The sequence below is a fragment of the Neophocaena asiaeorientalis genome, unplaced genomic scaffold (assembly GCF_003031525.2).
Source record: "Neophocaena asiaeorientalis asiaeorientalis breed wild unplaced genomic scaffold, Neophocaena_asiaeorientalis_V1.1 scaffold500, whole genome shotgun sequence".
NCBI classification, from domain to species: domain Eukaryota; kingdom Metazoa; phylum Chordata; class Mammalia; order Artiodactyla; family Phocoenidae; genus Neophocaena; species Neophocaena asiaeorientalis.
In genome coordinates this window covers 3,774-31,418 of record NW_020171810.1, presented here as the reverse complement: position 1 = coordinate 31,418, position 27,645 = coordinate 3,774, and the positions used below count along the sequence as shown (strand labels likewise).

Sequence of the window (27,645 nt, the reverse complement as noted above, 5' to 3'; positions counted from 1 at the left end):
GTGTGTGTGTGTGTGTGTGTGTGTGTGTGTGTAAATTGATAACCTGATTCTAAAATTAATATGGAAATGTGAAAGGGTCAAAAGTAGCCAAGGCAAATGTGAAGAAACAGAACAGTATACACTATGAGATACAAAGACTTACTTTAAAGCTGCAGTAATTACACAGTGTGGTATATTCTCAAAGGTACACAAATAGATTATTGTTACAGAATAGGGAGTCCAGAAATTAACCCACAAGTAGATATCATCTGACTTAAGACAAAGATGACACTACAGTACACTAGAAAAAAAATGATCTTTTCAATAAATAGTGCTGAATCAATTAGATAGTCATCTTGAAAACAGTGACTTGATTCCTAGTTCACACCATAAACTGAACCAATCCCAGATGTCTAAATGTGAAAGGTGAAACAAAAATTTAGAAGGAAACATAAGAGAATATTTTCATGATCTTGGGTAGGCACACATTTTATTAAATAGAACAAAATTGCTAACCATAAAGGGAAAATTAAGAAATTAGATCACATTAAAATTAAGAACCTCTGTTCACCAAAATACATTAAGATAGTGAAAAGGCAAGCCACATATTGGGAGAAGATATTTGCAATACCTACTTATGACAGAAGACTCATATCTAGAACACATAAAGAAATCCTACAAATCAACAAGAAAAAGACGACCCAATAGAAAAGTTAGCAAATGATGTGAGCCGTCACTTGATAAAACGGGTTTTCAAATGGCCAGTCAACATATGAAACAGTGTCCAACCTGATTAGTCATCAGGGAAATGCAAATTAAAATCTCAGTCTGATACTACAGATATACCAGAATAGCTGATGTTAAAAAGATTGATATTACTAAGTGATGATAAGGATTTGAAGCAAAGAGAATTTCATATACTGCATGTATATATTGCAACCATTCTTTGGAAACTGATAGTATCTTCTAAAGCTGACACAATACCTACAACCCAGGAACGTCATCCCTCACTATATACCCAAGAAAAGTGAGTACTTAGCTCTACTGTAAGAAATGTATATATGACTTTCACCAAGAGACAAGTGCAAGAATGTTCATAGCAGCACTATTCATAGTAACTCTGAACTGAAAACAACCCAGATGTCCATCAACCATAGAATGGATGAATAACCTGTAGTATGTTCACACAGTGAAATACTATATAGTAACGAGAATGAAAGTACAGCTACACATAACCACATGGGTGAATCTCACATAGATATTGCTGAGCAAAAGAAGTAAGACACTAAAGAATACCTACATTTTGATTTCATTTATATAAAGCGCAAAACCTATCAGAACTAAATTAATATGTTAGGAATCAGGCTGGTGGCTATCCTTGAGGCAAGTAGAGACTGGGAGGGAGTATGATGGGCAATCTAGGGTTCTGGTAAATTCTGTTCCTTGATCTGAGTGCTGGTTATTTGGGATGTTCCTTTGTGTACCTTTCTGTGTATATATTATACATTAGTAGAATGTTTGCATAAAAATAAGTGAAAAATAATGACACAGTAAAAGGTTGACACTGAAAGCACTAAGAAAAAAATCGAGTGCTATGTGCCAAGAACTGTTCCAAGTGCTTTATGTTTTTAACTTATTTAATCTTCACAAGTTAAGTAAATAATACATTTTAAATCAGAAACCAATAAGAAACCTTAAAAAGGCAAAAGAATTGGTCATTACGATCATAAACTTTTTGGATAAAGATTAATAATATACTGAAACTTCTTGTGGGAAACATCAAGACCAAAGACAGAAGTTGCAAATAAAGAGTATTAGAATTGGAAGAGGGACATACTATAGACTAAACGACTTAGGGACTATAAGAGAACACTATGCATCACTATTGCCCTACATTTAAAAACTAAGATTATATTAGTTTCAGGTATACAGCATAGTGATTTTTTAATAGATTATACTCCATTTAAAGTTATTACAAAATAATGGCTGTGTGTCCATGTGCTGTATAATATATCATCATTGCTTATCTATTTTATACATAGTAGTTTGTATCTCTTAATCCCGTACCCCTGTCTCACCCTCCCACCCCTTCCCTCTCCTCATTGGTATCCACTAGTTTGTTTTCTATATCTGTGAGGTTGTTTCTGTTTTGTTATATACGCTCCTTTGTTTTATTTTTTAGATTCCACATGTAAGTGACAACATACACTATGTCTTTCTCTGTCTGGCTTATTTCACTGAGGATAATATGCTCTAGAACCATCTATGTTGTTGCAAATGGCAGAAATTTATTCCTTGTTTATGGCTGAGTAAATTCCATTGTATATATACACCACATCTTCTTAATCCATTCACCTGTTGATGGATTCTTGGGTTGCTTCCATTTCTTGGCTACTGTAAGTAATGCTGCTATGAACATTGGGGTGCATGTATCTTTTCAAGTTAGTGTTTTGGGGTCGTTTTTTTTTTTGTGAGGGGGATATATACCCAGGAGTGGAATTGCTGCATCATATGGTAGTTCTATTTTTAGTTTTTTGAGGGACCTCCTGTTTTCTGTAGTGGCTGCATCAGTTTTAATTTCTACCAGCAGTGTACAAGGGTTCCCATTTCTCTACATCCTTCCCAATGTTTGTTATTTGTAGACTTTTCGGTGATAGCCATTCTGACAGGTGTGAGGTGACATCTGATTGTGGTTTACATTTCTCTGATGATTAGTGATGTTGAGCATCTTTTCATGTGCCTGTTGGCCATCTGTATGTCTTATTTGGAAAAATGTCTCTTCAGCTCTTTTGTCCATTTTTTAATTGGGTTGTTTGGTTTTTTAGATATTGAGTTGTATGAGCTGTTTATATATTTTGATATTAACCACTTGTCAGTTACATCACTAGCAAATATTTTCTCCCTTTCAGTAGGTTGTCTTTTCATTTTGTCAATGATTTGCTGTGCAAAAGCTTTTGAGTTTAATTAGGTCCCATTTGTTTATTTTTGCTTTTGTTTCCTTTGCCTTAGGAGACAGATCCAGAAGAATATGTCTATGATTTATGTCAGAGTGTTCTGCCTATGTTTTCTTCTAGGAATTTTATGGTTTCAGGTCTTATACTTAGGTCTTTAGTCAATTTTGAGTTTATTTTGTATATGTTGTGAGAGAATGTTCTAATTTCAGTCTTTTACATGTATCTGTCCCGTTTTCCCAGTACCATTTATTGAAGAGACTGTATTTTCTCCATTGTATATTCTTGCCTCCTTTGTCATAGATTAATTGATCATAGGAGTATGAGTTTCTGAGTTCTCTATTCTGTTCCATTGATCTCTATATTTGTTTTTGTGCCAGTACCATGCTGTTTTCATTACTGTAGCTTTGTAGTATAGTCTGAAGTCAGGGAGCATGATACATCCAGCTTTGTTCTTTTTTCTCAAATTACTTTAGCAATTTGGAGTCTTTTGTGGTTTCATATGGATTTTAGGATTACTCTAGTTCTGTTGAAATGTCATGGGTATTTTGTTAGGGATTGAATTAAATCTGTAGATTGCTTTGGGTGGTATGGACATTTTAGCAATATTAATTCTTCCAATCCAAAACACAGGATATTTTTCCATTTCTTGGTATCATTTCTAAATTCCTTCATCAATGTTTTATAGTTTTTAGAGTATAGGTCTCTCTTCTCCTTGGTTAAGTTTATTCTTAGTATTTTACTCTTTTTGATGGGATTTTAAATGGGATTTTTTTCTGTTTTGCTTTCTCTTTCTGATAGTTCTTTGTTAGTATATAGAAAAGTAAAATGTTTCTGTATATTAATCTTGTATCCTGCAACTTTGCTGAATTCATTTTTAGTTCTAATACCTTTTTGGGTATTAGACTTTGGGTTTTCTATATATAGTATCATGTCACAACTTTGGGTTTTCTATATATAGTATCATGTCATACACAAAGAGTGATAGTTTTACTTCTTCCCTTCTAATTTGGATGCATTTTTTTTTCTTGTCTGATTGCTGTGACTAGAACTTCCAATAGTACATTAAATAGAAGTGGTGAGAGTGGGCATCCTTGTCTTTTTCTTATTTTAGAGTAAAGACTGAAAGCTTTTCACCTTTTAGTATGATGTTAGCTGTGAGTTTGTCATAAATGGCCTTTATTATGCTGAGATGTGTTCTCTCTATACCAATGTTGATGATAGTTTTTATCATGACTGGATTTTGAATTTTGTCAAATGCTTTTTCTGTATCTATTGAAATGATTGTGTGATTCTTCTCCTTCCTTTTGTTACTGTGGTGTATCGCATTGATTGATTTGCAAATACTGAACCATCCTTGCATCCCTCAAATAAATCTCACTTGATCATGGTGTATAATCCTTTTTATATATTGTTGGATTCAGTTTGCTAATATTTTGTTGAGGATTTTTGTATCTATATTCATCAAAGATATTGGCCTGTAGTCTTTTTTTTTTTTTTTTTGCAGTACGTGGGCCTCTCACTGTGGCGGCCTCTCCCGTTGCGGAGCACAGGCTCCGGACATGCAGGCTCAGTGCCATGGCTCACGGGCCTAGCCGCTCCATGGCATGTGGGATCTTCCCAGACCGGGGCACGAACCCGTGTCCTCTGCTTTGGCAGGTGGACACTCAACTACTGAACCACCATGGAAGCCCAGCCTGTAATCTTTTTTTTGCAGTGTCTTTGTCTGGTTTTGATATCAGGGCAGTGGTAGCCACATAGAATGAATTTGGGAGTGTTTCATTCTCTTCAAGTGTTTGGATTAGAGAAAGATATTATTAGCTCTTCTTTATAAGTTTGGTAAAATTCCCCTGTGAAGATGACTGGTCACGGATTTTTGTTTGTTAGGAGTTTTTTAAATTACAAATTCAATTTCACTACTAGTGATCTGTCTGTTGAGATGATCTTTTTCTTCCTCATTCAGTCTTGGAAATTTGTATGTTTCTAGAAATTTCTCCATTTCTTCTAGGTTGTCCAATTAGTTGGCTTATAACTGTTAGTAATACTTTGTTATGAGTTTGTAAATCTCTGTGTTATTGGTTGTTACTTCTCCTCTTTTGATTCTTATTTTGTTTACCTGGGTCCTCTCTCTTTTCTTGTTAGCCTGGCTAAAGTTTTATCAATTTTGTTTATCTTTTCAAAGAACCAGTTCTTGGTTTCATTGATCTTCTCTAATTTTTTTTTGCTCTATTTATTTCCTCTCTGATTTTTATTATTTCCTTCCTTCTGCTGACTTTGGGCTTCACTCTTCTTTTTCTAATTCCTTTAGGTGGTAGGTTAGGTTGTTTATTTGAGATTTTTCTTGTTTCTTGAGGAAGGCCTGTATTGCTACAAAATTCCCTTCTAGAACTGCTTTTGCTGCATCCCATAAATTTTTGGAAGGTTGTGTTTCCATTTTCATTTGTCAAGATATTTTCTGATTTTCTGTTTGATTTCTTCATCGATCCTCTGGTTTTTAGTAGCATGTTGTTTAATCTCTACATGTGTGTGCTTTTCCCATTTTTCTTGCCATAATTAATTTTTAGTTTCATACTGTTGTGGTCAGAAAAAATGCTTGATATAATTTCTGTTCTCTTAGATTTGTTGAGACTTGTTTTATGGCCTAGTATGTGATCCTGGAGAATATTCCATGTGCACTTGAAAAGAATGTGTATTCTGCTGTTTTTGGTTAGATGTCCTGTAGATATCTATTAAGTCCAACGTATGGTCTATTGTATCATTTAAGACCACTAATGCCTTATTGATTTTCTATCTGGATGATCTGTCCACAGATATAAGTAGGGTGTTAAAGTCCTCTACTATTGTTATATTACTGTCAATTTCTCCCTTTTGTCTGTTAATATTTGATTTATATATTTAGGTGCTCCAGTACTGGGTGCATATATGTTAACGAGTATAATATCCTCTCTTCTATTGATCTCTTAATCATTATATAATGCCATTCTTTTTCTTTATAGCCTTTGTTTTAAAGTATATTTTGTCTGATATGAGTATTGCTACCCTTGTTTTCTTGTCATTTCTGTTTCATGAAATATCTTTTTCCATCCTCTCACTTTGTCTCTGTGTGTCTTTAGTTCTGAAGTGCATCTTTTGTAAGCAGCCTAGAGATGGGTCTTGCATTTTTATCCATTCAGCCACCCTATGTCTTTTGATTGGAGCATTTAGTTCATTGACATTTTTTTTTTTACATCTTTATCAGAGTATAATTGCTTTACAATGGTGTGTTAGTTTCTGCTTTATAACAAAGTGAATCAGTTATACATATACATATGTTCCCATATCTCTTCCCTCTTGCATCTCCCTCCCTCCTACCCTCCCTATCCCACCCCTCCAGGTGGTCACAAAGCACCGAGCTGATCTCCCTGTGCTATGTGGCTGCTTCCTGCATGGCAGGAAGTTTGGTAGTGTATATATGTCCATGCCTCTCTCTCGCTTTGTCACAGCTTACCCTTCCCCCTCCTCATATCCTCAAGTCCATTCTCTAGTAGGTCTGTGTCTTTATTCCTGTCTTACCCCTAGGTTCTTCATGACATTTTTTTTCTTAAATTAATTGTTGATAGTTATGTACTTATTGCCATTTTGTTACTTGTTTTCTGGTTGTTTTTGTAGGTCTTTCCTGTTCTTTTCTTCTTCTTTTAGTTTCTTTTTCTTCCTTTGTGGTTTGATGATTTTCTTTACTAGTATGCTTATGTTCCTTTCCTCTCCATTTTTGTGTATCTGTTGTAGGTTTTTGATTTGTGGTTACCGTGGAATTCCTATATTATGACCTATAACTACATCTACTTGTTTTATATGGTAGTAATTTAAGTTCACACCCATTCAAAATATCTACCTTTTTACTCCCCTCCTCCACATAGATTCTTACCTTTTATTATAGCCTTTTCTTTCCACTTACAGAAGACCCTTTAACATTTCTTTTAGGGTAGGTTTAGTATTGATGAGCTCTATTAGTTTTTTGCTTGTCTGAGAAGTTCTTTATCTCCCCTTCAATTCTAAATGATAATCCTGCTGGATAGAATATCCTAGGTTGCAGATTTTTCTCTTTTAGCACTTTGAATATATCATGTCACTCTCTCTGGCCTGCAGAGTCTCTGCAGAGACGTTGGCTGATAGCCTTATGGGTATTCCTTTGTAAATGACTCTGTTTTTTTCTTGCTGCCTTCAGAATTCTCTCTTTAATTTTTACCAATTTCATTATGATTTATCTTGATGTGGGTCTGTTTTGGTTCATCTTGTTTGGAACTTTCTTTGCTTCCTGTACTTGGATATTTGCTTCCTTCTTCAGGTTCCAGAAGTTTTCAGTCATAATTTCTTCAAATACATTTCACAACCTTTCTCTCTCTTCTCCTTCTGAAACCCCTATAATGGGAATGTTGGTACACTTGATGTTATCCCAGAGATCTCTTAAACTATTCTCATTTTTTAAAGTTTGTTTTTCTTTTTACTGCATTGATTGGGTGATTTCCATTATTCCATCTTCCAGATCACGTATGCATTCTTCTTTATCACTTAGTTGCTATTCATTCCTTCTAGTGTGTGTTTTTTTTTTAAGACAAGCTTTTATTCATCATCTTTTAAATTAGTTAATTTATTTATTTTAATTTATTTTTGGCTGTGTTGGGTCTTTGTTGCTGCATGTGGGCTTTCTCTAGTTGTGGTGAGTGGGGGCTACTCTTAGTTGCAGTGCACAGTCTTCTCATTGCAGTGGCTTCTCGTTGTGGAGCACAGGCTCTAGGCACACAGGCTTCAGTAGTTGTGGCACGTGGGCTCAGTAGTTGTGGCTTGTGGGCTCTAGAGCACAGGCTCAGTAGTTGTGGCGCACAGGCTTACTTGCTCCACGGCATGTGGGATCTTCCCAGACCAGGGCTCGAACCCATGTCCCCTGCATTGGCAGGCAGATTCTTAACAACTGAGCTACCAGGGAAGTACCCCTTCTAGGGTGTTTTTGATGTCAGTTATTGTATTCTTCAGTTCTGACTGGTTCTTTTTTATATTTTCTAGTTCCTTGTTAAAATTCTCACTCTGCTTATCTATTCTTTCCCTAATTCAGCTTGCATTCTTATTACTAATGCTTTGAATTTTTTATCTTATAAATTATTTCTGTTTCATTATTTTTACCAGGGTTTTTTTCTTGCTCTTTCAACTGAGATGCATTCCTGTGTCTTTTCATTTTGCTTAACTTTCTCTGTCTCTGTGAATTTAGGTGAAACAGTTACCTACAGCAATCTTTAATGGGTGGGCTTAGGTACAAGTGTCCCTATATAGTCTGCATGTGCCCAGTGCTTTTGGTGGGAGAGCTAGATTTGACGTGAACAGAAGTCATTTGTTTACTCAGGGTGTGCTGCCAGCTATCAACTTGGTAGGAGGTAGGGTTGGAGATGGAGGGGTTAGGGCCATAGCCAGGTGTGAGGCAGGCCTTCCTCTCTGCTCAGTGGCCATCACTGCCCTATTGGGGCAGGGTCATCTCCCAAGTTGCTGGAGCAGAAACCCTAGGTTCAGCAATCAAATCTTGTAGTATTTTATTTATTTATTTATTTATTTATTTATTTATTTATTTATAAACACCATTGAATTGTACGCTTTATTATTTATTTATTTATTTATTTATGGCTGTGTTGGGTCTTCATTGGTGTGCGCGGGCTTTCTCTAGTTGCAGTGAGCGGGGGGCTACAGTTTGTTGCCGTGTGCGGGCTTCTCATTGTCGTGGCTTCTCTTGTGGTGGAGCACGGGCTCTAGGTGCACAGGCTTCAGTAGTTGTGACATGTGGGCTCAGTAATTGTGGCTTGCGGGCTCTAGAGTACAGGCTTAGTTGTTCCACGGTATGTGGAATATTCCCGGACCAGGGATCGAACCTGTGTCCCCTGCATTGGCAGGTGGATTCTTAACCACTTTGCCACCAGGGAAGCCCTCTTGTAGTATTTTAAAAAGATGACTTATCATAACCAAATGGGTTAATTGTACAAATTCAAGTTTAGTACAATATCAGAAAACTAACCAATGCATTTTACCATTTTAACAGAAAATGTCAGAAAAATGCTTTTATAGGTGCAGGAAAAGTACTGTTTGATAACATTCAACATGCATTCATGTTATAAACTCTAAGTAAGCTGAGATCAGAAGGGAATTTTGGTAACTTAATAAAGGTTATCTTCAATAAACATATACTGAAGGTGAGACTTGAGAAGCTTTACCCTTAAAATAAAGAAAAAGACAGTGATTCCTTCATCACCACTATTATTTAGCAATGCAGAGAAGATCCTAGCCCAGAGCTTATTAAACTAGGCTATGACCCACCACCCCTAGGGACATTTGGAAACCTGGGTGGCATTTTTGTATGTAATAATGATGAGACAAATGGGTTGGGTTTGGGGGAGGTAGGCTGGCATGGATACTAAACATCCTGCCCTGCATGGGGCAGTTTTATCCAACAATTAATTTTTTGCCCAATATGACAGTAATAGCATCCTGATAGAGAAATAATTGAGTCAGTGTAGTAAGATAAGAGAAGAAGAATTAGGTATGAGGATTAGAAAGAAAAAGCAAAACTATATTTGGAGACAATGTACTCATATAGAAAAATCAAATGAAATAAGTTATCAGAACTAAGAACCTCAGTTTAATAAGGTATCCTATTATGAAACCAACATACAAATATCAGTAATTTTTGTATGTATGAGCAATATGTAATTAGAAATATTATTGAGGGCTTCCCTGGTGGTGCAGTGGTTGAGAGTCCGCCTGCTGATGCAGGGGACACGGGTTCGTGCCCCGGTCCAGGAGGATCCCACATGCCGCGGAGCGGCTGGGGCCATGAGCCATGGCCGCTGAGCCTGTGCTTCCAAAGCCTGTGCTCTGCAACGGGAGAGGCCACAACAGTGAGAGGCCCGTGTACCGCAAAAAAAAAAAAAAAAGAAAGAAATATTATTGGGAAATTATATTTTTAATAGCAACAAATAACAAAGTCCCAGGAAAGCACTTAATAAAACATGCACAAGGCATTTATGGAGAAAAATATAAATTGTTCCTTAAGCACACACACAAAGATTTGACAAAAAAAAAAGGAACATCGTGTTTGTAAATGGGAAGACTCATGCTTGAATAGGTATTATTTCTCTCACAAGTATTTTATATCTTCGAGCAATTCTAATCCAAATCTCAACTCGCAGTGTAACCATGTATGTAAATCAGCATCTTTTCTCTTCCCAGAAATTATATAAAAGCAACAAGCACAACTCTAAAAGAACAACTCCCAAGAACAAATTCCATTCTCAGTGAAACTCACATATATATGAGTCTTTGAACCACTAAATACTTGTAAGGACTGTGAAAAGCAGCTGAGACTAGGTAGCGTGGACTGTGGAAGAGGGTCAGGAGAATCTCAGAAAGCTTGAGAAAAAATATGCTTTGTGGAGGCAAATTTGGCAATATTCAGAAATATTTTAAATGATTATATTTTGTGATTAGTTGCTAGGCTCTAGATCCTTCTAAGGTTCCTAGATAAATTCATACATGGGCATAATGAGACCAGTGTTAGATGTTTGTTGCAGCATTATTATGTGTAATCAAAAAATTAGAACCAGGGCTTCCCTGGTGGCGCAGTGGTTGAGAGTCCGCCTGCCGATGCAGGGGACATGGGTTCATGTCCTGGTCCGGGAAGATCCCACATGCCGCGGAGCGGCTGGGCCAGTGAGCCAAGGCCACTGAGCCTGCGCGTCCGGAGCCTGTGCTCCACAGAGGGAGAGGCTGCAACAGTGAGAGGCCCGCGTACCACAAAAAAAAAAAAAAAATTAGAACCAATCTAAATGTCAATTTGAGCAGATAGCTTAAATTGTGGTAGAGTCCTACAATGGAAGAATGAAATTACGTCTCTATATATCGGCGTGGCCAGATTCCCAAAACAAAGCTGAATAAAAAAAGCAAGTAACAGAATATTTATAGTAAAATGTCACATATGTAAATGTTAAATTAAAAATAATACTATATTTTCTTTATGTATAGTTCTTTTTCCTAGCTTCATTTAGACATAATTGACGTGTAACATTGTGTAAGTTTAAGATGTACTACATGATGATTTGGTACACATATATATTGCAAAATGATTACCACAATAAGGGTAGTTAACACATCCATCACCCCACATATTTACTGTGTGTGTGTGTGTGTGTGTGTGTGTGTGTGTGTGTGTGTGGTGACAGCATTTAAGATTCAGTCTTAGCAACGTTCAAGTATACAATACAGTTTTGTTAAGTGTAGTCAGCATGCTGTACATTAGCTCTCCAGAATTTATTCATCTTATAACTGAAAGTTTGTACCCTTTGATCACTTTCACCCATTTCTCCCACCACTTTGCCCCTGGCAACCACCAGTGTACTCTCTGTTTCTATGAATCCAGTTTTTTAGATTCCAGATATAATGAGATTATACAGTATTTATCTGTTTCTGACTGACTTATTTTGCTTAGCATAATGCCCTCAAGTTTCATCCATGTTATCACAAATGGCAGGATTCTCTTCTTTTTTTGTGAATGAATATATATATATATCACTATATATATATATATATCGCCTTATATATATCACTTTATTTATCCATTAATCTGCCGATAGACACTTCAGCTGTTTCCATGTCTTGACTATTGTAAATAATGCTGCAATGAACATGGGGTGCAGATACCTCTTTGATGTAGTGATTTCATTTCCTTCAGCTATATACCCAGAAGGGAAATTGCTAGGTCATATGGTCGTTCTATTTTTAATTTTTTGAGGAACCTCTATGGAATTCTTATGGAACTATTTGCCATAATGACTGTACCAATTTACATTCCCCCCAACAGTGCACAAGGGTTTCCTTTTCTCCACATCCTTACCAGCACTTGTTATTGCTTGTCTTTTTTTTTCTTTTTTTGGGTAAGAAGTAGATTTATTAATATCCTTTGTAAAGAGGTTACAAGAAAATGGGGCTTGAAGAGGGTGGTCATGTCCCAGGTCTTGGGTAAGTTCCTGGGACAGGCCACCAAGTGAGGGTCTGTGGCTTCTCACAAGAAAGGATTAAACCATAGTAAAATGAAAGCAGAGATACACATTCCATAGGCAGAATGCAGTCCATCTTGGAAGAGGAGAACATCCTCTTTCTTCTGTTTGATAATAGCCATTCTAACAGGCATGAGGTGATATCTCACTGTAGTTTTGATTTGCAATTCCCTGATGATTAGTGATGTTGAACACCTTTTCATGTACCTGTTAGCCATCTCTGTATCTTTTTCGGGAAAGTGTCTATTCAGGTCTTTTGCCCATTTTAAAATCACATTGATTTTTGTTTTGAGTAATATCTGTTTGTAATATATTTAGAATATAACCCCTTATCAGATATATGGTTTGCAAATGTTTTTGCCCATTTCATAGGTTGCTTTTTCATTTTGTTGATTGTTTCTTTTGCTGTGTAGAAGATTTTTGGTTTGATGTAGTCCAATTTGTTTATTTTTGTTTTTGTTGCTTGTGCTTCTTGTGTCATATCTAAAATATCATTGCCAAGACTAATATCAAGGAGCTTTTTCCTTATCTTTTCTTCTAAGCGTTTTACATTTAAGTCTTTAATCCATTTCAAGTTAATTTTTGTGAAAAATGTAAGATAAGGATCCAGTTTCATTCTTCTGCATGTGAATACCCAGTTTTCCTAGCACCACTTATTGAAGAGACTGTCTTTTCCCTATTGACTATTTTTGACTCCCTTGTCAAATATTAGTTGACTACGCATGCATGGGTTTACTTCTGGCTCTTTATTCTGTTCCATTGCTCTGTGTGTCTGTTTTTATGCCAGTACTATACTGTTCTGATTACTGTAGCTTTGTAATGTAGTTTGAAATCAGGAAGTGTGTTTCTTCCAATTTTGTTCTTTCTTAACATTGCTTTGGCTATATGGGTCTTTTATGGTTACGTATAAATTTTAGGATTGTTTTTTCTATTTCTGTGAAAAACACCACTAGAATCTTGATAGGGATGTATCTATGGATGGGTTTGCGTAGTAGGGGCATTTTAAAAATATTAGTTCTTCCAATCCATGAGCATGGGATATATATATTTTTTTTACTTGTGTCTTCTTCAATTTTTTTCATCAATGTTTTAATAATTTTCACCATATAGATTTTTCACCTCCTTGGTTAAATTTACTCCTAAGAATTTTATTGTTTTTGATACTATTGTAAATGGAATAGTTTTATTTCTTTTATAGATATTGTTAGTGTGTATAAATACAACTGATTTTCATGTATTGATTTTGTATCCTGCAACTTTATTTATTTATTAGTTCTAACAGTTTTTTGATAGAGTCTTTAGAGTTTTCTCTACATAAGATCATGTCATCTGCAAATGGAGATGATTTTACTTCTTCCTTTCTGATTTGCATGCCTTTTTCTTTTTTTTTTTTTTTTTTTTTTTTTTTTGCTTGATTTCTCTGGCTAGGGCTTCCAGTATTAGGTAAATAGGAGTGGTGAGAGAGTGCACCATTTTCTTTTTCCTGATCTTAGAGGAAAAGCTTTTAGCCTTTCACTGTTGAGTGTGATATTAGCTGTGGGCTTGTCTGTATAGTTCATGTTTGTTTTTATTAGAGAGGGAGTATAGTGTAATACATAAGACCATAAGGGTCAGATTGCCATTTGCAAATTCTGAGTTTCACCACATACTATGACCTCTCTGCAAGCTATTTTGATATTTCTTTGTATTTCAAAATATGGATTTTTCCAATAGAGGACATTCCAAGGTGTGATTATTTCATAATCACCTAATATCTTCAAATACTTTCTAGCATCTTATATGTAACTAAAATGTCTTCTGGCTGAATTGTTAACAAGAGACAGTGCAGGGCAGATAATAAACTCTGAGACACATCTGGAGATGTATCCTGATATCATTTCATCCTGTCATAACCCTTGAATTTAAAGAGGACAGGAACTGAAAGGGAGTAAATTAAATACTGGTAGGTACATGAGTTTGTCTGTGTGTTTCTAAAGTGTTCTGCTTCATCTTCCAGGTCGAGGTCTTCCGGCAGGACAAGCTGAGGTAGAGATGATAGAACGTGCCCGGGAGAAGCGTGCTTGGGAAGCCACTCTCCCCGCTCTGAGTGACACCTCCCAGTTTGAGAAGAGGAGGAGGATGATGAATGCCATGGAGAGGAAGGAGTGGGCCTTCAGAGAGCAGGAGATCGAAAAGTAGGTTCTTAATCACGCAGATAATTGCTTCTGCACAGATGGGATTAATGTTAATACTTTTAACATATAGAGAGTTTACCCAAATGTATGGGTTTAAAAGCAATCCTTAATCTGTAGAGTTAGGAAATTGGGCTTCAGGAGCAATAGCTCTATAATTTTCTCTCCAATAATATAAAAATGTATAATGCCTTCTTTGTGTGTGTAGTTCAGTGTGGAACCCAAATTTAAACAATTCCTCAAGGCATCTCTGATTCTTCTGTTCCCTTTTCTCTTTAGGGTCTTACCTAGAATCCCACTGATTTCTGCAAAATGTCTTTCAAACTGTCCTTTTCTGTTCATTCCCAGTGCCATGGTCCCTAGACTTTGGCCCTCTTCCTATCCATCAAACAGCCTCTTGGCTGACCCCATCTCTTTCCTCCTGGTACTGGATTCACCGTCAGTACACCTTGGGTTCTAGCTATAGCCAATGAGGCATTTTTCTGTTTAAAAGACAAACAGTGGAACTTTTCAATGAAGAGATGAGCTCATAGTACATAAGTAATAATATGCTAAGGTATTTCTCGTTGAATTTTCAGTCATTTTAACTGATGTATTTTCAGTAATGTGGTTGTCTCTGGAATATGTAGAAATGATGAGGACCAAAAAATTACAGCTCCCTAGCACGAAGGAAAGGAAGTTTGAGGGTGCCATTTGTTCCAGGCTGTGCTGAGGTACTTCATTGCTCACAGAAGTACTACCAAGCCCCTGACAGTGTGCTTACACGCAAGCAAGCTAGGGGCCAATAGAGTTAGGGATTCAGTGTGGTTCTGAATTCAAAATATGTTTATCTTTTTGCAACACCTTCTGATTAACCCTGAATGCAGACTGTGATGTTTGGTTAAAAGCTTGCAATTTAATAGAAAATAGTGTTTGGGGCAGAGTAGGTGTCACATACTCAATCCTGTCTGCAGAAATTTAAATTTACTGCTGCAGTTTGAAGAGGAATATTCTTGTCAGAAGGACATTAAGAATATTAAAAATGTATCTGGCCAGAATGAAGATATCACCTGAGAACATGAGTACTTTGGTTAAACTGAGGTTAATTTTAATAAATATATTTTGAGTCCCTCCTCAGGACTGGAAACAGGAAACTGCTTTACCCTGACAGAGCTCCTTATGGACCACTGGAACAGGGGGTGAGGGGTGGAAGGGTGGCAGGTGGGTGGGGATGGAGTGAAAGACATTAAAACCAATAACTCACAGGCAGGATCTTCAGGTGATGTGTTGCTCTATACAAAAAGAGCTAGGGGAACCCAGGCAGGAGAACAGTTAGTTCTGTTTGAGAACTAACAGATATTTAGTAGATATTTGGGAAAATTACTGAGATGAGGTAGCTTCTGAGCTGTATGTAGAAGGATGAGTAAAAAGCTATCAGGTAGATGATAATATTGTTGATGATGGTGATGGAGATGATAATGATGATATTCGTAAAGCATTCAACACTTACAGAGTGCTTATTTCATGCTTGAGCTAAGTTCTAAGCCAGTAGTGCTCAGAGTGTGGTCCACAGATGAGTAGCATCAGCACTTACCTGGAAACTTGTTAGAAATGCAAATTCTCAGGTTCCATCCCAGACCTACTGAATCAGGGGGCGGGGCACAGCAATTTGTGTCATAGCAAGTCCTCCAGGTTATCTGATGTATGCTGAAGTTTGAGAACTGTTCTAGCATGCTGTGTGCATTCACTCATTTAACGTTCACAACAACCTTAGGGGATGGATACTATTATTATGTCCATTTTATGATTGAAGAGGCTGAGGTAAGTGATGAAGTTGAGAATTGAACCTAGGATTTCCAACTCTAGAAAGAAAGGGGACTGTTGGTGTGTGCTTATTTTTAAAAACGCCTACCTCCCTGTGTTTACTTGTCACTGTTTCCCTACTCTCCCATGTATATTCACTTTGAGAACCTCCACCAGTATAACATGTTTGCTCTGTCTCTAGTCCTTTTTTTTTTTTTTGCGGTACGCGGGCCTCTCACTGTTGTGGCCTCTCCTGTTGCGGAGCACACGCTCCGGACGCGCAGGCTCAGCGGCCGTGGTCCACAGGCCCAGCCACTCCGTGGCATGTGAGATCCTCCCAGACCGGGTCACGAACCCGTGTCCCCTGCATTGGCAGGCGGACTCTCAACCACTGCGCCACCAGGGAAGCCCTGTCTTTAGTCCTTTTGAGTAGAATATTCAGCTCTCTCTGCTGAGGCCGCACTTTTCCCTTGTCAATGTGGCAAATCTCAACCCTTGTTTATCCTCAAGTGCTGAGTTAATGGCTCCTGAAGGAAGGCTTCCCCACCATCCCCCTCCTTCCCTTTGATCAACTGGGAATGGTGCTAGAAGAGGCGCTCTGCCATTTCTTCTCCCACAGGGGTCTTTTCATTCTTTTGGCCTGGTATGTATCTCCCTGTGTTGTAAATGTTGGTTTATATGTCTACTCCACTAGAACAGTGCTTCTTGAGACAACGTATTTTATCTTGTTCACCATGTTTATTCCCTGCCTGGCATAAATATTTGACAAATGAATGACTGAATAAATTACTGTGTACATTTTTAAGTAAGAGCAAAATATTCAAATCTCCATTTTAGAAAGGAAAATCTTGACCACTGTGTGGAACAAAGATTGGAAGGGGGAAAGACTAGACTAACAACCAGAGTTCAAGTCAGGAGAAGGGTGACAAAGACATGCGCTAGGGAACAGATGTAAGAAGTGTTTTAGAGAAGGAATCATTAGAGGAGGGAAGAAGGTAAGAGAAGGGGTAGATTTCTGGGGGAATAGAATGAGTGAGTTTTTTTGAGGTTGTCAGGGGATATAGCTGGAGATTCAAGTAGATAGAAGTTCTAGTTCAGAAATACCTGGTCTGAAGTACAAATTTTGAAGTCATATGTACACATAAGCAAGGTAGTCCTGGGAGAACAAGGTGAAGGTGAAGGGAAGGGAAGTGAAGAATAATTATCTATATGTGTCAGCTGCTGGCATTTTCACATTCACCCCTTAAGGCTGCATGCCACAACCTCATTTTCTCTCACTCCTATTACTTAACCCTCCAGCAATACCAGTCGACCTGGAACTATGCACAAACATTCGCTGTTCACTTAGGCCTATCTGCCTGGAGAACCCTTTTTTACCCCATCTACCTAGCAAACTCTTTTTTGTCCTTCAGAACTACACCCATACATATTCCTCTTATGCAGAGACTCACTATTGAGTTGCCACCCCAAACCCCCAATTCATTTGTCACACTTTTGCCAGAGTGGTCTTTTTAAGATACATGAATATGATACCAGCCCAAAGAGAAGCTTCTGTTTATGGCAAGTGTTCCCTTTCTCTGTAGTAGAGCACCCTGTTTGAGAGATTGTAGACTTCTTTATGTTTTGTGATTTACTTGAAGACTGCAGGAGATTCGCCTGGAAGTTCTAAAAGAGCTGCTGAAGAAGCGTGATGAGAATCAAAATGAAGTAAACATGGCGTGCTTGAATGTCCAGTGGTCTAAACTGCAGGAGGTGAAGGAGGCAAAGTTGGCACAGATTCACCGCACACATGTATCAGGTGATGGTGCAGTATGAACCGTGAAGAGAATGGAAAAGTTGGCTCTGCTTTGGGTCTTTGACCAAACCTGATTTAACTGTGATATAATTCTTTTTTGGTCCTAGTGTTAGTTAATAGATAAGGAACAGGAGATGAGTTATTTCTCAAAAGTAGAAGGGTGGAGGAAAATTCCTCACTAAGAAAATCAAGTAATTATGTTCTAACAGGTAGTCAAGTTATTGACATTATGGGGCGTGTGTGTGTTTTTGTGTGTAGGTGTTGGGCTCCCCATATTCATGGGCTGAGGCCCTGGATAGAGAGCCCTGTTTCTCAACCTTTTTTTCATTGTTTCCACTAAAAAAGACATTCAGACATCTTTTTTCCAATTCATCCCCCTGCCATGAAATTTTAATACCACAGGTATACTGTATATCTGTTTATGTACTATAAATATATCTGTACTTTATACATAAAAAGAGGAGTCAGTGGAGGATTAAGAATAACTAAATGAAAAATTTAAATTAAGAAAATTTAACTTATTAGCATTTAGCTTTATTTGCTATATTTGCTGAGTGACTTTTAATATAATGAATTTACTTATAAAAATTGTAATGTATCACATATATGCAAATTAGCAGTTTATACACATAATAGCAATGTAATCACATTAAAAATTATTCAAAATATTTTTCCTAGCAAAACAATTACAAAAAATTAAGTTAATCCCTTAAAAGTTATTTTTAGTGAACTTTTAAACTTTTTCTTGATGTGAGAAAATAACTTTTAACTTAACTAGCTGCACCTATGCATTTAGATACTGTCAACATTTTTTCTTTTCAGTAGTTGATATAACTAGTGATGGGTTGACTTACTTTCTTTTTTTTTTTTTTTTTTTTTTCTTTATTGTTCTGTTACTTGGTTTGGGTTTTTTTTTTTTTTTTTTTTTTTTTTTTTTTTTACTTCTCCTGTCCCTCTCTCTTGCCCTCTGGGATCACCTTCCCAAATAAACTACCTGTACGCATGCCTTTGTCTCAGGTTCTGCCTGTGGGGGAACCCAGGCTAAGGCACAACTCAAATGTCACTTCCTCAGGGGAGACCTTCAAGGACCCCCACCCCCAGATAAGTCAGGTCCCTGTTATCTGTTCTCACTGTTATATGACCCTGAATTTGTGTGTGTGTGTGAGAAAATGACTTCTTACTTACCTAAGTGCTAGGTATGCATTTAGATATGGTCAACAGTTTTTTCTTTTCAGTACTAGATATAACCAATGATGGGTTGACTAATTTTTATAAATGACTATTAAAATGTAAACTATTTTTATGTAATTATGAAATCCCAAGTCACACACAGAAGCACTGAGGATCAAATATAAATAACATCCAAAAGGCAGCAGTGGCAAGTGCAACCACCTCTTTCAATTGTGACTTCAAAATCTCATATTGTTTTACACCATTGAGAGTGCATGATGTAGAGCCTTCAAAAGGGGATGGGTCTGTGATGGGATTGAAAGAAAAGGAACAGGTGGAAGTAGTAAGCCTGACTCCTTAGATGAGTAAACTCCTACAGTGTACAGCTGAGACTGCCAAACAATTCTGAAATCTATAAGCTTGGATATATTCTGATTTATTCTGGTGTTAGCCAAGATGGACAGAAATTTTTGAAGAACCTGTAGTCTTCCTTCCCTTTTAATTATTCTCTTAGGAGAGAATAATTCCCTCAGTCTCTACTGAAAACATGTAGTTTTCAGTTACTTTGTGTTTCTTTCATTCATTTGACAAACTTTCATTGAATACCTCTTTCTGGCCCGGAGCTTAGAATGCAGTTATAAAAGATTTTTGATGAGTACCAATTGAGAACACTAGCTGATTCAGCTTCTGTCATGGCCACCTGTCTCATGACAATCTGGATCACACAGATGTCAGATCTATGTTTTAAGTGTTCTGGCTGCAGTGAGTGATCATAATGAAATTCATTCAGTTCAGTAGCCTTCCTGTGAATAAAACTATGGTTTACTAGTCTGCATTTGGACCATTCAGAACAATATTTTGGAGATAGTCATGGAGGTATGTTTTATTTTAGCAATCAGAAAACTTTTGGGAAAGGGAAAGAATATAGAAGGGAAGTTGGAGAGAAGAAATATCATCAAGGATTATTCTGATTATGCATCACAGGTCTATGGACCTCTATCTCGCCTTGGTCGTTTCACAGACAACAACTCAGAGGACTTTGTAGTAAAAAACCACTATCTCAACACCTATGAAGGTAAGCAATTCACATAATTACAAGTCTAGTATAAGAGGATTATCTTAGAAATATAAATATATAAAATATAGCAGTTTAGATTAAAAGCTAATCAAAAATTAAAATATTTGCAAGAAATAGCAATTACATGTTTAGTATTATTAATAATATGAGTTCATAGAAACCAATAAAAACTTCTAAGACCCAAATAAATAAATGGATACACTATGCAACAATTTGTTAAGGAGTAAAGTCAGTAAACTACTAAACATTTAAACATGTTTAATGTCAGTAAAATAAAAGTTTTGCAAAAATGAAATAGAAAAAATTTTATACCAGGTTTGTGAAGCAAACAAGAAATATATAATGAAATCGGCTCTTTATGAAGAAATGCCAGAAAACTAGTGGGCAAGGGGATGGATAAGTAGGGGATAAATTAGTGGAGAGGGTTATACCTGTTATAAAGTCCAAGAGAGACTTTTTTAAATTATTTAAATTTCAGTTGAGAGGTTGGAGTATCACATGGCCAAGATCATGAGTTGATGGTCACACAATTGAACTTGCACCTCTGGCTGACCATCTCCAGAGCTGAATATGATAACCTGGTGTACATCCACTTTAGAATGGTGGTGCCATGTTTCATATGATCATTAATTTTCTGTCTATTATTGTGGAATGTTACATTTTTGTAGGGCAATGTTTTCATTTTAGAATGCATTTCTTATTTTATAATCAAGAATATAATCAAGAATATAAGTTAATTATATAGAAATTTCCTTTATATTTCAGGGACAATTCAATTATATGAGGTACACCTTATCAATAATTCTAAATGAAACCACTTGGCAAACAACTACTAAAATTAACAGCATGCTTTCAAATGATGTATTTAAGCACCGGATACTAAACATGTACTTCCTTCCTACAGGATTAGTCGAACTTGAGTCATGTCTCCCAGATTTTGTGACACAACCCCGAATCAGATCTCCAAAACCAAAAGTCACTACCACCAAAGATGGTTTTCTAAAGAGGGCTGCAAGGATGGACCATGAGTTGGCAGCGGTTCATAAGGTATAATTCTTATCTGGAAGACAAGATGCTTCTAGTGTGACTTTTACAGAGATATACTACACTCCAAAAATTGTACTTTGTCTTGGGCAGCAATGTCCAGTAGTTCTCAACACACAAGCCTACATTCTTTCTCCTCTCTAGACTTTTCTACCAGTTACCTGTGCTGTGCCGATCAGTGCTTTTCCCCCTCATTTCAAACTGTAGGAAAACCTCTTAGAGGTTATTCTCCCCATTTGCAGAAGTCACGCTACTTTCTAAAAGTTGTTCTGACTTTGGATCTACACAATAAAATGTGACACAACACTGAGGTGTAACAAGTTTCTAGGGTTCAGGATTACTGTTGATTTTAATAGTGTAATAGGCCTCATTTTCTCCCTTTTAGATTTGTTACCAGGGCATCATGAAGAAAGGGAGTCATGTTCAGCATCCCACTCATCTAGTTTAAACTCAACTAAATGAGAAAGTTTGACGGTCATCTCCCATGAGCCAGCTGTATAGCTTTATCCGTCAGCTTCACTTTCTCTTTTGTTAATTGGACTATAGGTGTTCACACTTGGATACATTTGAATCCTTAGTATATGACAGTGGTGCTCTATCTTTAGCCTGCATCAGAATCACCTGGAGGGCTTGTTAAAACACATGTTGCTGGGCCTCACCCCCAAAGTTTCTGATTCAGTAGGGGTGGGGCTGGATTACTTGCATTTTTTGCAAGTTTCTAGGGGATGCTGATGCTGCAGGAACCACACTTTGAGACTCACTGATTTAAGACATACCCTCATCACTGGTCCATGTATGTTTGTTTGTTCAGTTAGTAATAGCATAAAGATCCATAGGAGCCCACACTCAAGATAAAAATTAGGACCTTGATGATCATTTACTTATATCTGTGTGGTTCTTTCCCACATTATCCCCATCTCCATTTACCGATTCTGAATTCTATGTTTATCATTTTCTCACTTTCTGTAAGATTTTTGGTAGATATTCTTTATTAGAGTATGGAAGTTCCCTTTTATTCCTAATTCACTGAAGCTTTTTGATCATGTGTTTATGTTGATTTTTATCAAATGTTTTGTCTGTATCTATTGAGATAATTATATATTTTTTCTTTAAAAAATTATTATTGTAATAGGAATATTTATAGTTTTTTACAGATATTAATCTGTCCTCACATACTTATTAGGAACATAACTTGGTCAGGATGTATTATTTTTATACGTTATTGGATTTGATTTACTGATATTTTGTTCAGAATTTTTATTCTGTATTCATGAGTGAAATGGCCTTATTTTTCTTTCTCAGTTTGACTATATGTGGCATTGGTGTCAGAGTTATACAGGTCTTCTGAAATGAATTGGGGAGTATTCCTTCTTTCCTACTTTGAAAAGAGTTTAAATAAGTTTGAGATGATCTTTTTCTTCAGTTTGGTAGAATATTCATATAACATTATCTGAGACGATGTTTTCTTCATGGGAAAAATTGTAAGCACTCCTTCAATTTCCTTACAACTTACAGAACTTTCTGCAGCATTTTGGTAAATTATATTTTTTTACAAATTCCGTTTCACCTAACTTTTCAGATATTTTTGCATATGGTTGATAGTATTATCAATACTTTAAAATCTTTTTAGTGTTTATCTATAATGCCCACTCTTTTCATTCATAATATTATTTATTTGTGTTTTAACTCTTTTTCCTTAATCAATTTTACTGGAGGCTTGTTTATTTTCTTGGTATTGTTTTCAAACATTTGAACTTTTGATTTTGTTGATTTTCTCTATGTAAATTTTTTCAATTACATTAATTCCCACTCATATTTATTTTATCTTTCTTTCTCCTTTCTTTGGGTTAGTTTTGTGGTTCTTTTCCTAACTTAAAATAGACATGTAGCTCATTAATTTTCAGGCACTCATCAGTTTTATATAATATTTAAAGCTAACCATTTCCTTCAAAACACTGATTTTGGTACATCCCATTAGTTTTGACATATAGTTTGGCATTATCATTAATTTCTAATTTTTTAAAACATCCATTGTGATTTTTGGACCTGTGAGTATTTAACAGTGTGTTTAAAATTTCCAAATATGCAGGAATTGTAACTAATTTTCTAATGAATTTCTCAATTGCTCTATCGTCAGAGATCTTAGCCTGTATGATACCTATTCTTTGAAATTTAGTGAGGCTTGCTTTGTGAACTAGTATAGTATATGTGATTTTACATATAAAATAATCTAAATCCACCTTCAAATAATACTATAACTACACGTGTCATGCAGATACCTTATAGTAGCTTATTCCCAATTCCTCCCTACTGTCCCTGTGACATTGCTCACTCATTTCATTGATCCATATGCTATAAGCACCCAATACATTTTTACTATCATATCATTTACTATCAATACATTTTTACTATCACTATGATTTAACAGTTATCCTTTAGATCAATTAAAAATAAGAAAAAATATTTCATTTTACCTTTATTTATTCCATCTTTTCCACTCTTCCTTTCTTATATAGATCCAAGTTTCTGACGTATGTCATTTTTCTCCGGCCTGAAGAACTTGTTTTACCATTTATTACAGGGCAGGTCTACTGGAAATGAACTCCTTCAGTTTTTATTTGTCTCAGAAAGTCTGTATGAATCATTTACTTTCTTTGAGATATAATTCACATACCATAAAGTTAACCCTTGTATACAATTCAGTTATTTGTAGCATACTTATAAGATTGTTCTACCATCAACACTGTCTAATTCCAGAACATTCTCATCATCCTCAAAAGAAACCCCATACCCATTAGCAGTCACATCCAATTACCCTCTTCCCCGTACCACCTGTCAACCACTAATTTACTTTCTTTTTATGGATTTGCCTATTCTGTACATTTCATATAAATAGAACGATACAACATATGGCCTTTTGTGTTTGGCTTCTTTCATGTAGCTTAATGTCTTCAAAGTTCATCCATGTTGGAGCATGTCTCAGTATTTACTTACTTTTTATGCTTGCATAATATTCCATTGTGTGGATATACCACATTTTGTTAATCTACGTATCAGTTGATGGAAATTTGAGTTGTTTCTACTTTTTGTCTGTTTTTGTATAAATAATGCTGATATGCACATTCATGTACATGTTTTTTAGTTTTCTTGGGTCTATACCTAGGAGTAATTTCTGCGTCACATGGTAACTCTATATTATACTTTTTGAGGAACTGCCAGACTGTTAAAAGTGGCTGCATTATTTTACATTCCCACCAGCAATGTATGAGTGTTCCAATTTTTTCACATCTTTTCCATCTCTTGTTATTTTCCATCTTTCTTATTGTAGCCATCCTAGAGTGTGTGAGGGGATATATCACTGTGGATTTGATTTGTATTTGTCTAATAATTAATGAATTTTGTCACCTTTTCATGTTATTTGTATATCTTTTTTGGAGAAATGTCTATTCAGATACTCTGCTTATTTTTAATTGGGTTTCTTTTTATTGTTTATCATAAGCATTTTTAATGTTTGTATTGGTTTTAAAAATTTTTTAATTGTATTTTTTTTATACAGCAGGTTCTTATTAGTCATCAATTTTATATACATCAGTGTACATGTCAGACCCAATCTCCCAATTCATCCCACCACCACCCCAACCTCCCGGCCACTTTCCCCTCTTGGTGTCCCTACGTTTGTTCTCTACATCTGTGTCTCAATTTCTGTCCTGCAAACCAGTTCATCTGTACCATTTTTCTAGAATCCACATATATGTGTTAATATGCGATATTTGTTTCTCTCTTTCTGACTTACTTCATTATGACAGTCTCTAGATTCATCCACGTCTCTACAAATGACCCAATTTCGTTCCTTTTTATGGCTGAGTAATATTCCATTGTATGTATGTACCACATCTTCTTTATCCATTCATCTGTTGATGGGTATTTAGGTTGCCTCCATGACCTGGCTATTATAAACAGTGCTGCAATGAACATTGGGGTGCATGTGTCTTTTTGAATTATGGTTTTCTCTGGGTGTATGCACAGTAGTGGGATGGCTGGATCATATGGTAATTCTATTTTTAGTTTTTTAAGGAACGTCCATACTGTTCTCCATAGTGGCTGTATCAATTTACATTCCCACCAACATATTCCTTTTATTTCTTTTTCTTCTCTGATTGCTGTGGCTGAAACTTCCAAAACTATGTTGAATAACAGTGGTGAGAACGGACAACCTTGTTTTGTTCCTGATCCTAGTGGAAATGGTTTCAGTTTTTCACCATTGAGAACAATGTTGGGGGTGGGTTTGTCATGTATGGCCTTTATTATGTTGAGGTAAGTTCCCTCAATGCCTATTTTCCGGAAAGTTTTTATCATAAATCGGTGTTGAATTTTGTCGAAAGCTTTTTCCGCATCTATTGAGATGATCATATGGTTTTTCTTCTTCAATTCATTAACATGGTTTATCACATTGATTGATGTGCATATATTGAAGAATCCTTGCATCCCTGGGATAAATCCCACTTGATCATGGTGTATGATCCTTTTAATGTGTTGCTGGATTCTTTTCACTAGTATTTTGTTGAGTTTTGCATCTATATTCATCAGTGATATTGGTCTGTAATTTTCTTCTTTTGTAGTATCTTTTTCTGGTTTTGGTTTCAGGGTAATGGTGGCCTCATAGAATGAGTTTGGGAGTGTTCCTTCTCTGCAATTTTTGGAAGAGTTTGAGAAGGATGGGTGTTAGCTCTTCTCTAAATGTTTGATAGAATTCACCTGTGAAGCCATCTGGTCCTGGACTTTTGTTTGTTGGAAGACTTTTAATCACAGTTTCAATTTCATTACTTGTGATTGGTCTGTTCATATTTTCTACTTCTTCCTGGTTCAGTCTTGGGTGGTTATACCTTTCTAAGAATTTGTCCATTTCTTCCAGGTTGTCCAGTTTATTGGCATAGAGTTGCTTGTAGTAGTCTCTTAGAATGCTTTGTATTTCTGCAGTGTCTGTTTTAACTTTTCCTTTTTCATTTCTATTTTTATTGATTTGAGTCCTCTCCCTCTTTTTCTTCATGAGTCTGGCCAATGGTTTATCAGTTTTGTTTATCTTCTCAAAGAACCAGCTTTTAGTTTTATTGACCTTTGCTACTGTTTTCTTTGTTTCTATTTCATTCATTTCTGCTCTGATCATTATGATTTCTTTCCTTCTGCTAACTTTGGGTTTTGTTTGTTCTTCTTTCTCTAGTTCCTTTAGCTGTAAGGTTAGATTATTTATTTGAGATTTTTCTTGTTTCTTGAGGTAGGCGTGTATAGCTATAAACTTCCTTCTTAGAACTGCTTTTTCTTCATCCCATAGGATTTGGATCATCATGTTTTCATTGTCATTTGTCTCCAGGTAATTTTTGATTTCCTCTTTGATTTCTTCAGTGATCTCTTCACTATTTAGTAGTGTATTGTTTAGCCTGCATGTGTTTGTGTTTTTTGCGTTTTTTTCCGTAATTCATTTCTAATCTCATAGTGTTGTCGTCAGAAAAGATGCTTGATATGCTTTCAATTTTCTGAAATTTACTGTGGCTTGATCTGTGACACAAGATGTGATCTATCCTGGAGAATGTTCCATGCACACTTGAGAAGAAACAGTAATCTGCTGTTTTTGGATGGAATGTCCTATAAATATCAATTAAATCGATCTGGTCTATTGTGTCATTTAAAGCTTCTGTTTCCTTATTTTCACTTTAGATGATCTGTCCATTGGTGCAAGTGAGGTGTTAAAGTCCCCCACTATTATTGTGTTCCTGTTGATTTCCTCTTTTAAAGCTGTTAGCAGTTGCCTTATGTATTGAGGTGCTCTGATGTTGGGTGCATATATATTTATAATTGTTATATCATCTTCTTGGATTGATCCCTTTGTCATTACATAGTGTCACTCCTTATCTCTTGTAACATTCTTTATTTTAAAGTCTATTTTATCTTATACGAGTATTGCTACTCCAGCTTTCTTTTGATTTCCATTTGCATGGAATATCTTTTTCCATCCCCTCACTTTCAGTCTGTATGTGTCCCTAGGTCTGAAGTGGGTCTCTTGTAGACAACATATATAAGGGTCTTGTTTTTGTATCCATTCATCAAGCCTGTGTCTTTTGGTTGGAGTATTTAATCCATTCATGTTTAAGGTAATTATCGATATGTATGTTCCTATGATCATTTTCTTAATTGTTTTGGGTTTGTTTTTGTAGGTCCTTTTCTCCTCTTGTGTTTCCCACTTAGAGAAGTTCCTTTAGCATTTGTTCTAGAACTGGTTTGGTGGTGCTGAATTCTCTTAAGCTTTTGCTTGTCTGTAAAGCTTTTGATTTCTCCAACGAATCTGAATGAGATCCTTGCTGGGTAGAGTAATCTTGGTTGTAGGTTCTTCCCTTTCTTTTTTCTTTTCTTTTTCATCTTTATTGGAGTACAGTTGCTTTATAATGGTGTGTTAGTTTCTGCTTTATAACAAAGTTAATCAGTTATACATATACATATGTTCCCATATCTCTTCCCTCTTGCCTCTTCCTCCCTCCCACCCTCCTTATCACACCCCTCTAGGGCGTCACAAAGCACCGAGCTGATCTCCCTGTGCTATGTGGCTGCTTCCCAC

The 27,645-nt window shown here is 36.2% G+C and overlaps 1 protein-coding gene across 1 annotated transcript in view; it reads left to right on the top strand.

Moving 5' to 3' along the window:
• CFAP91 (cilia and flagella associated protein 91) overlaps nt 1-21,041 on the top strand; it is a gene marked incomplete at its 3' end in the record, with an annotated part of 55,168 nt that extends 34,127 nt beyond the window's left edge. Inside the window, exons 7-10 of the mRNA XM_024764667.1 lie at nt 13,995-14,172; nt 17,592-17,749; nt 19,809-19,991; nt 20,899-21,041. Of these exons, the coding sequence (XP_024620435.1) occupies nt 13,995-14,172; nt 17,592-17,749; nt 19,809-19,991; nt 20,899-21,041 (662 nt within the window). The remainder of the gene's footprint in view (nt 1-13,994; nt 14,173-17,591; nt 17,750-19,808; nt 19,992-20,898) is intronic.
• Nucleotides 21,042-27,645: the final 6,604 nt, after the last annotated feature.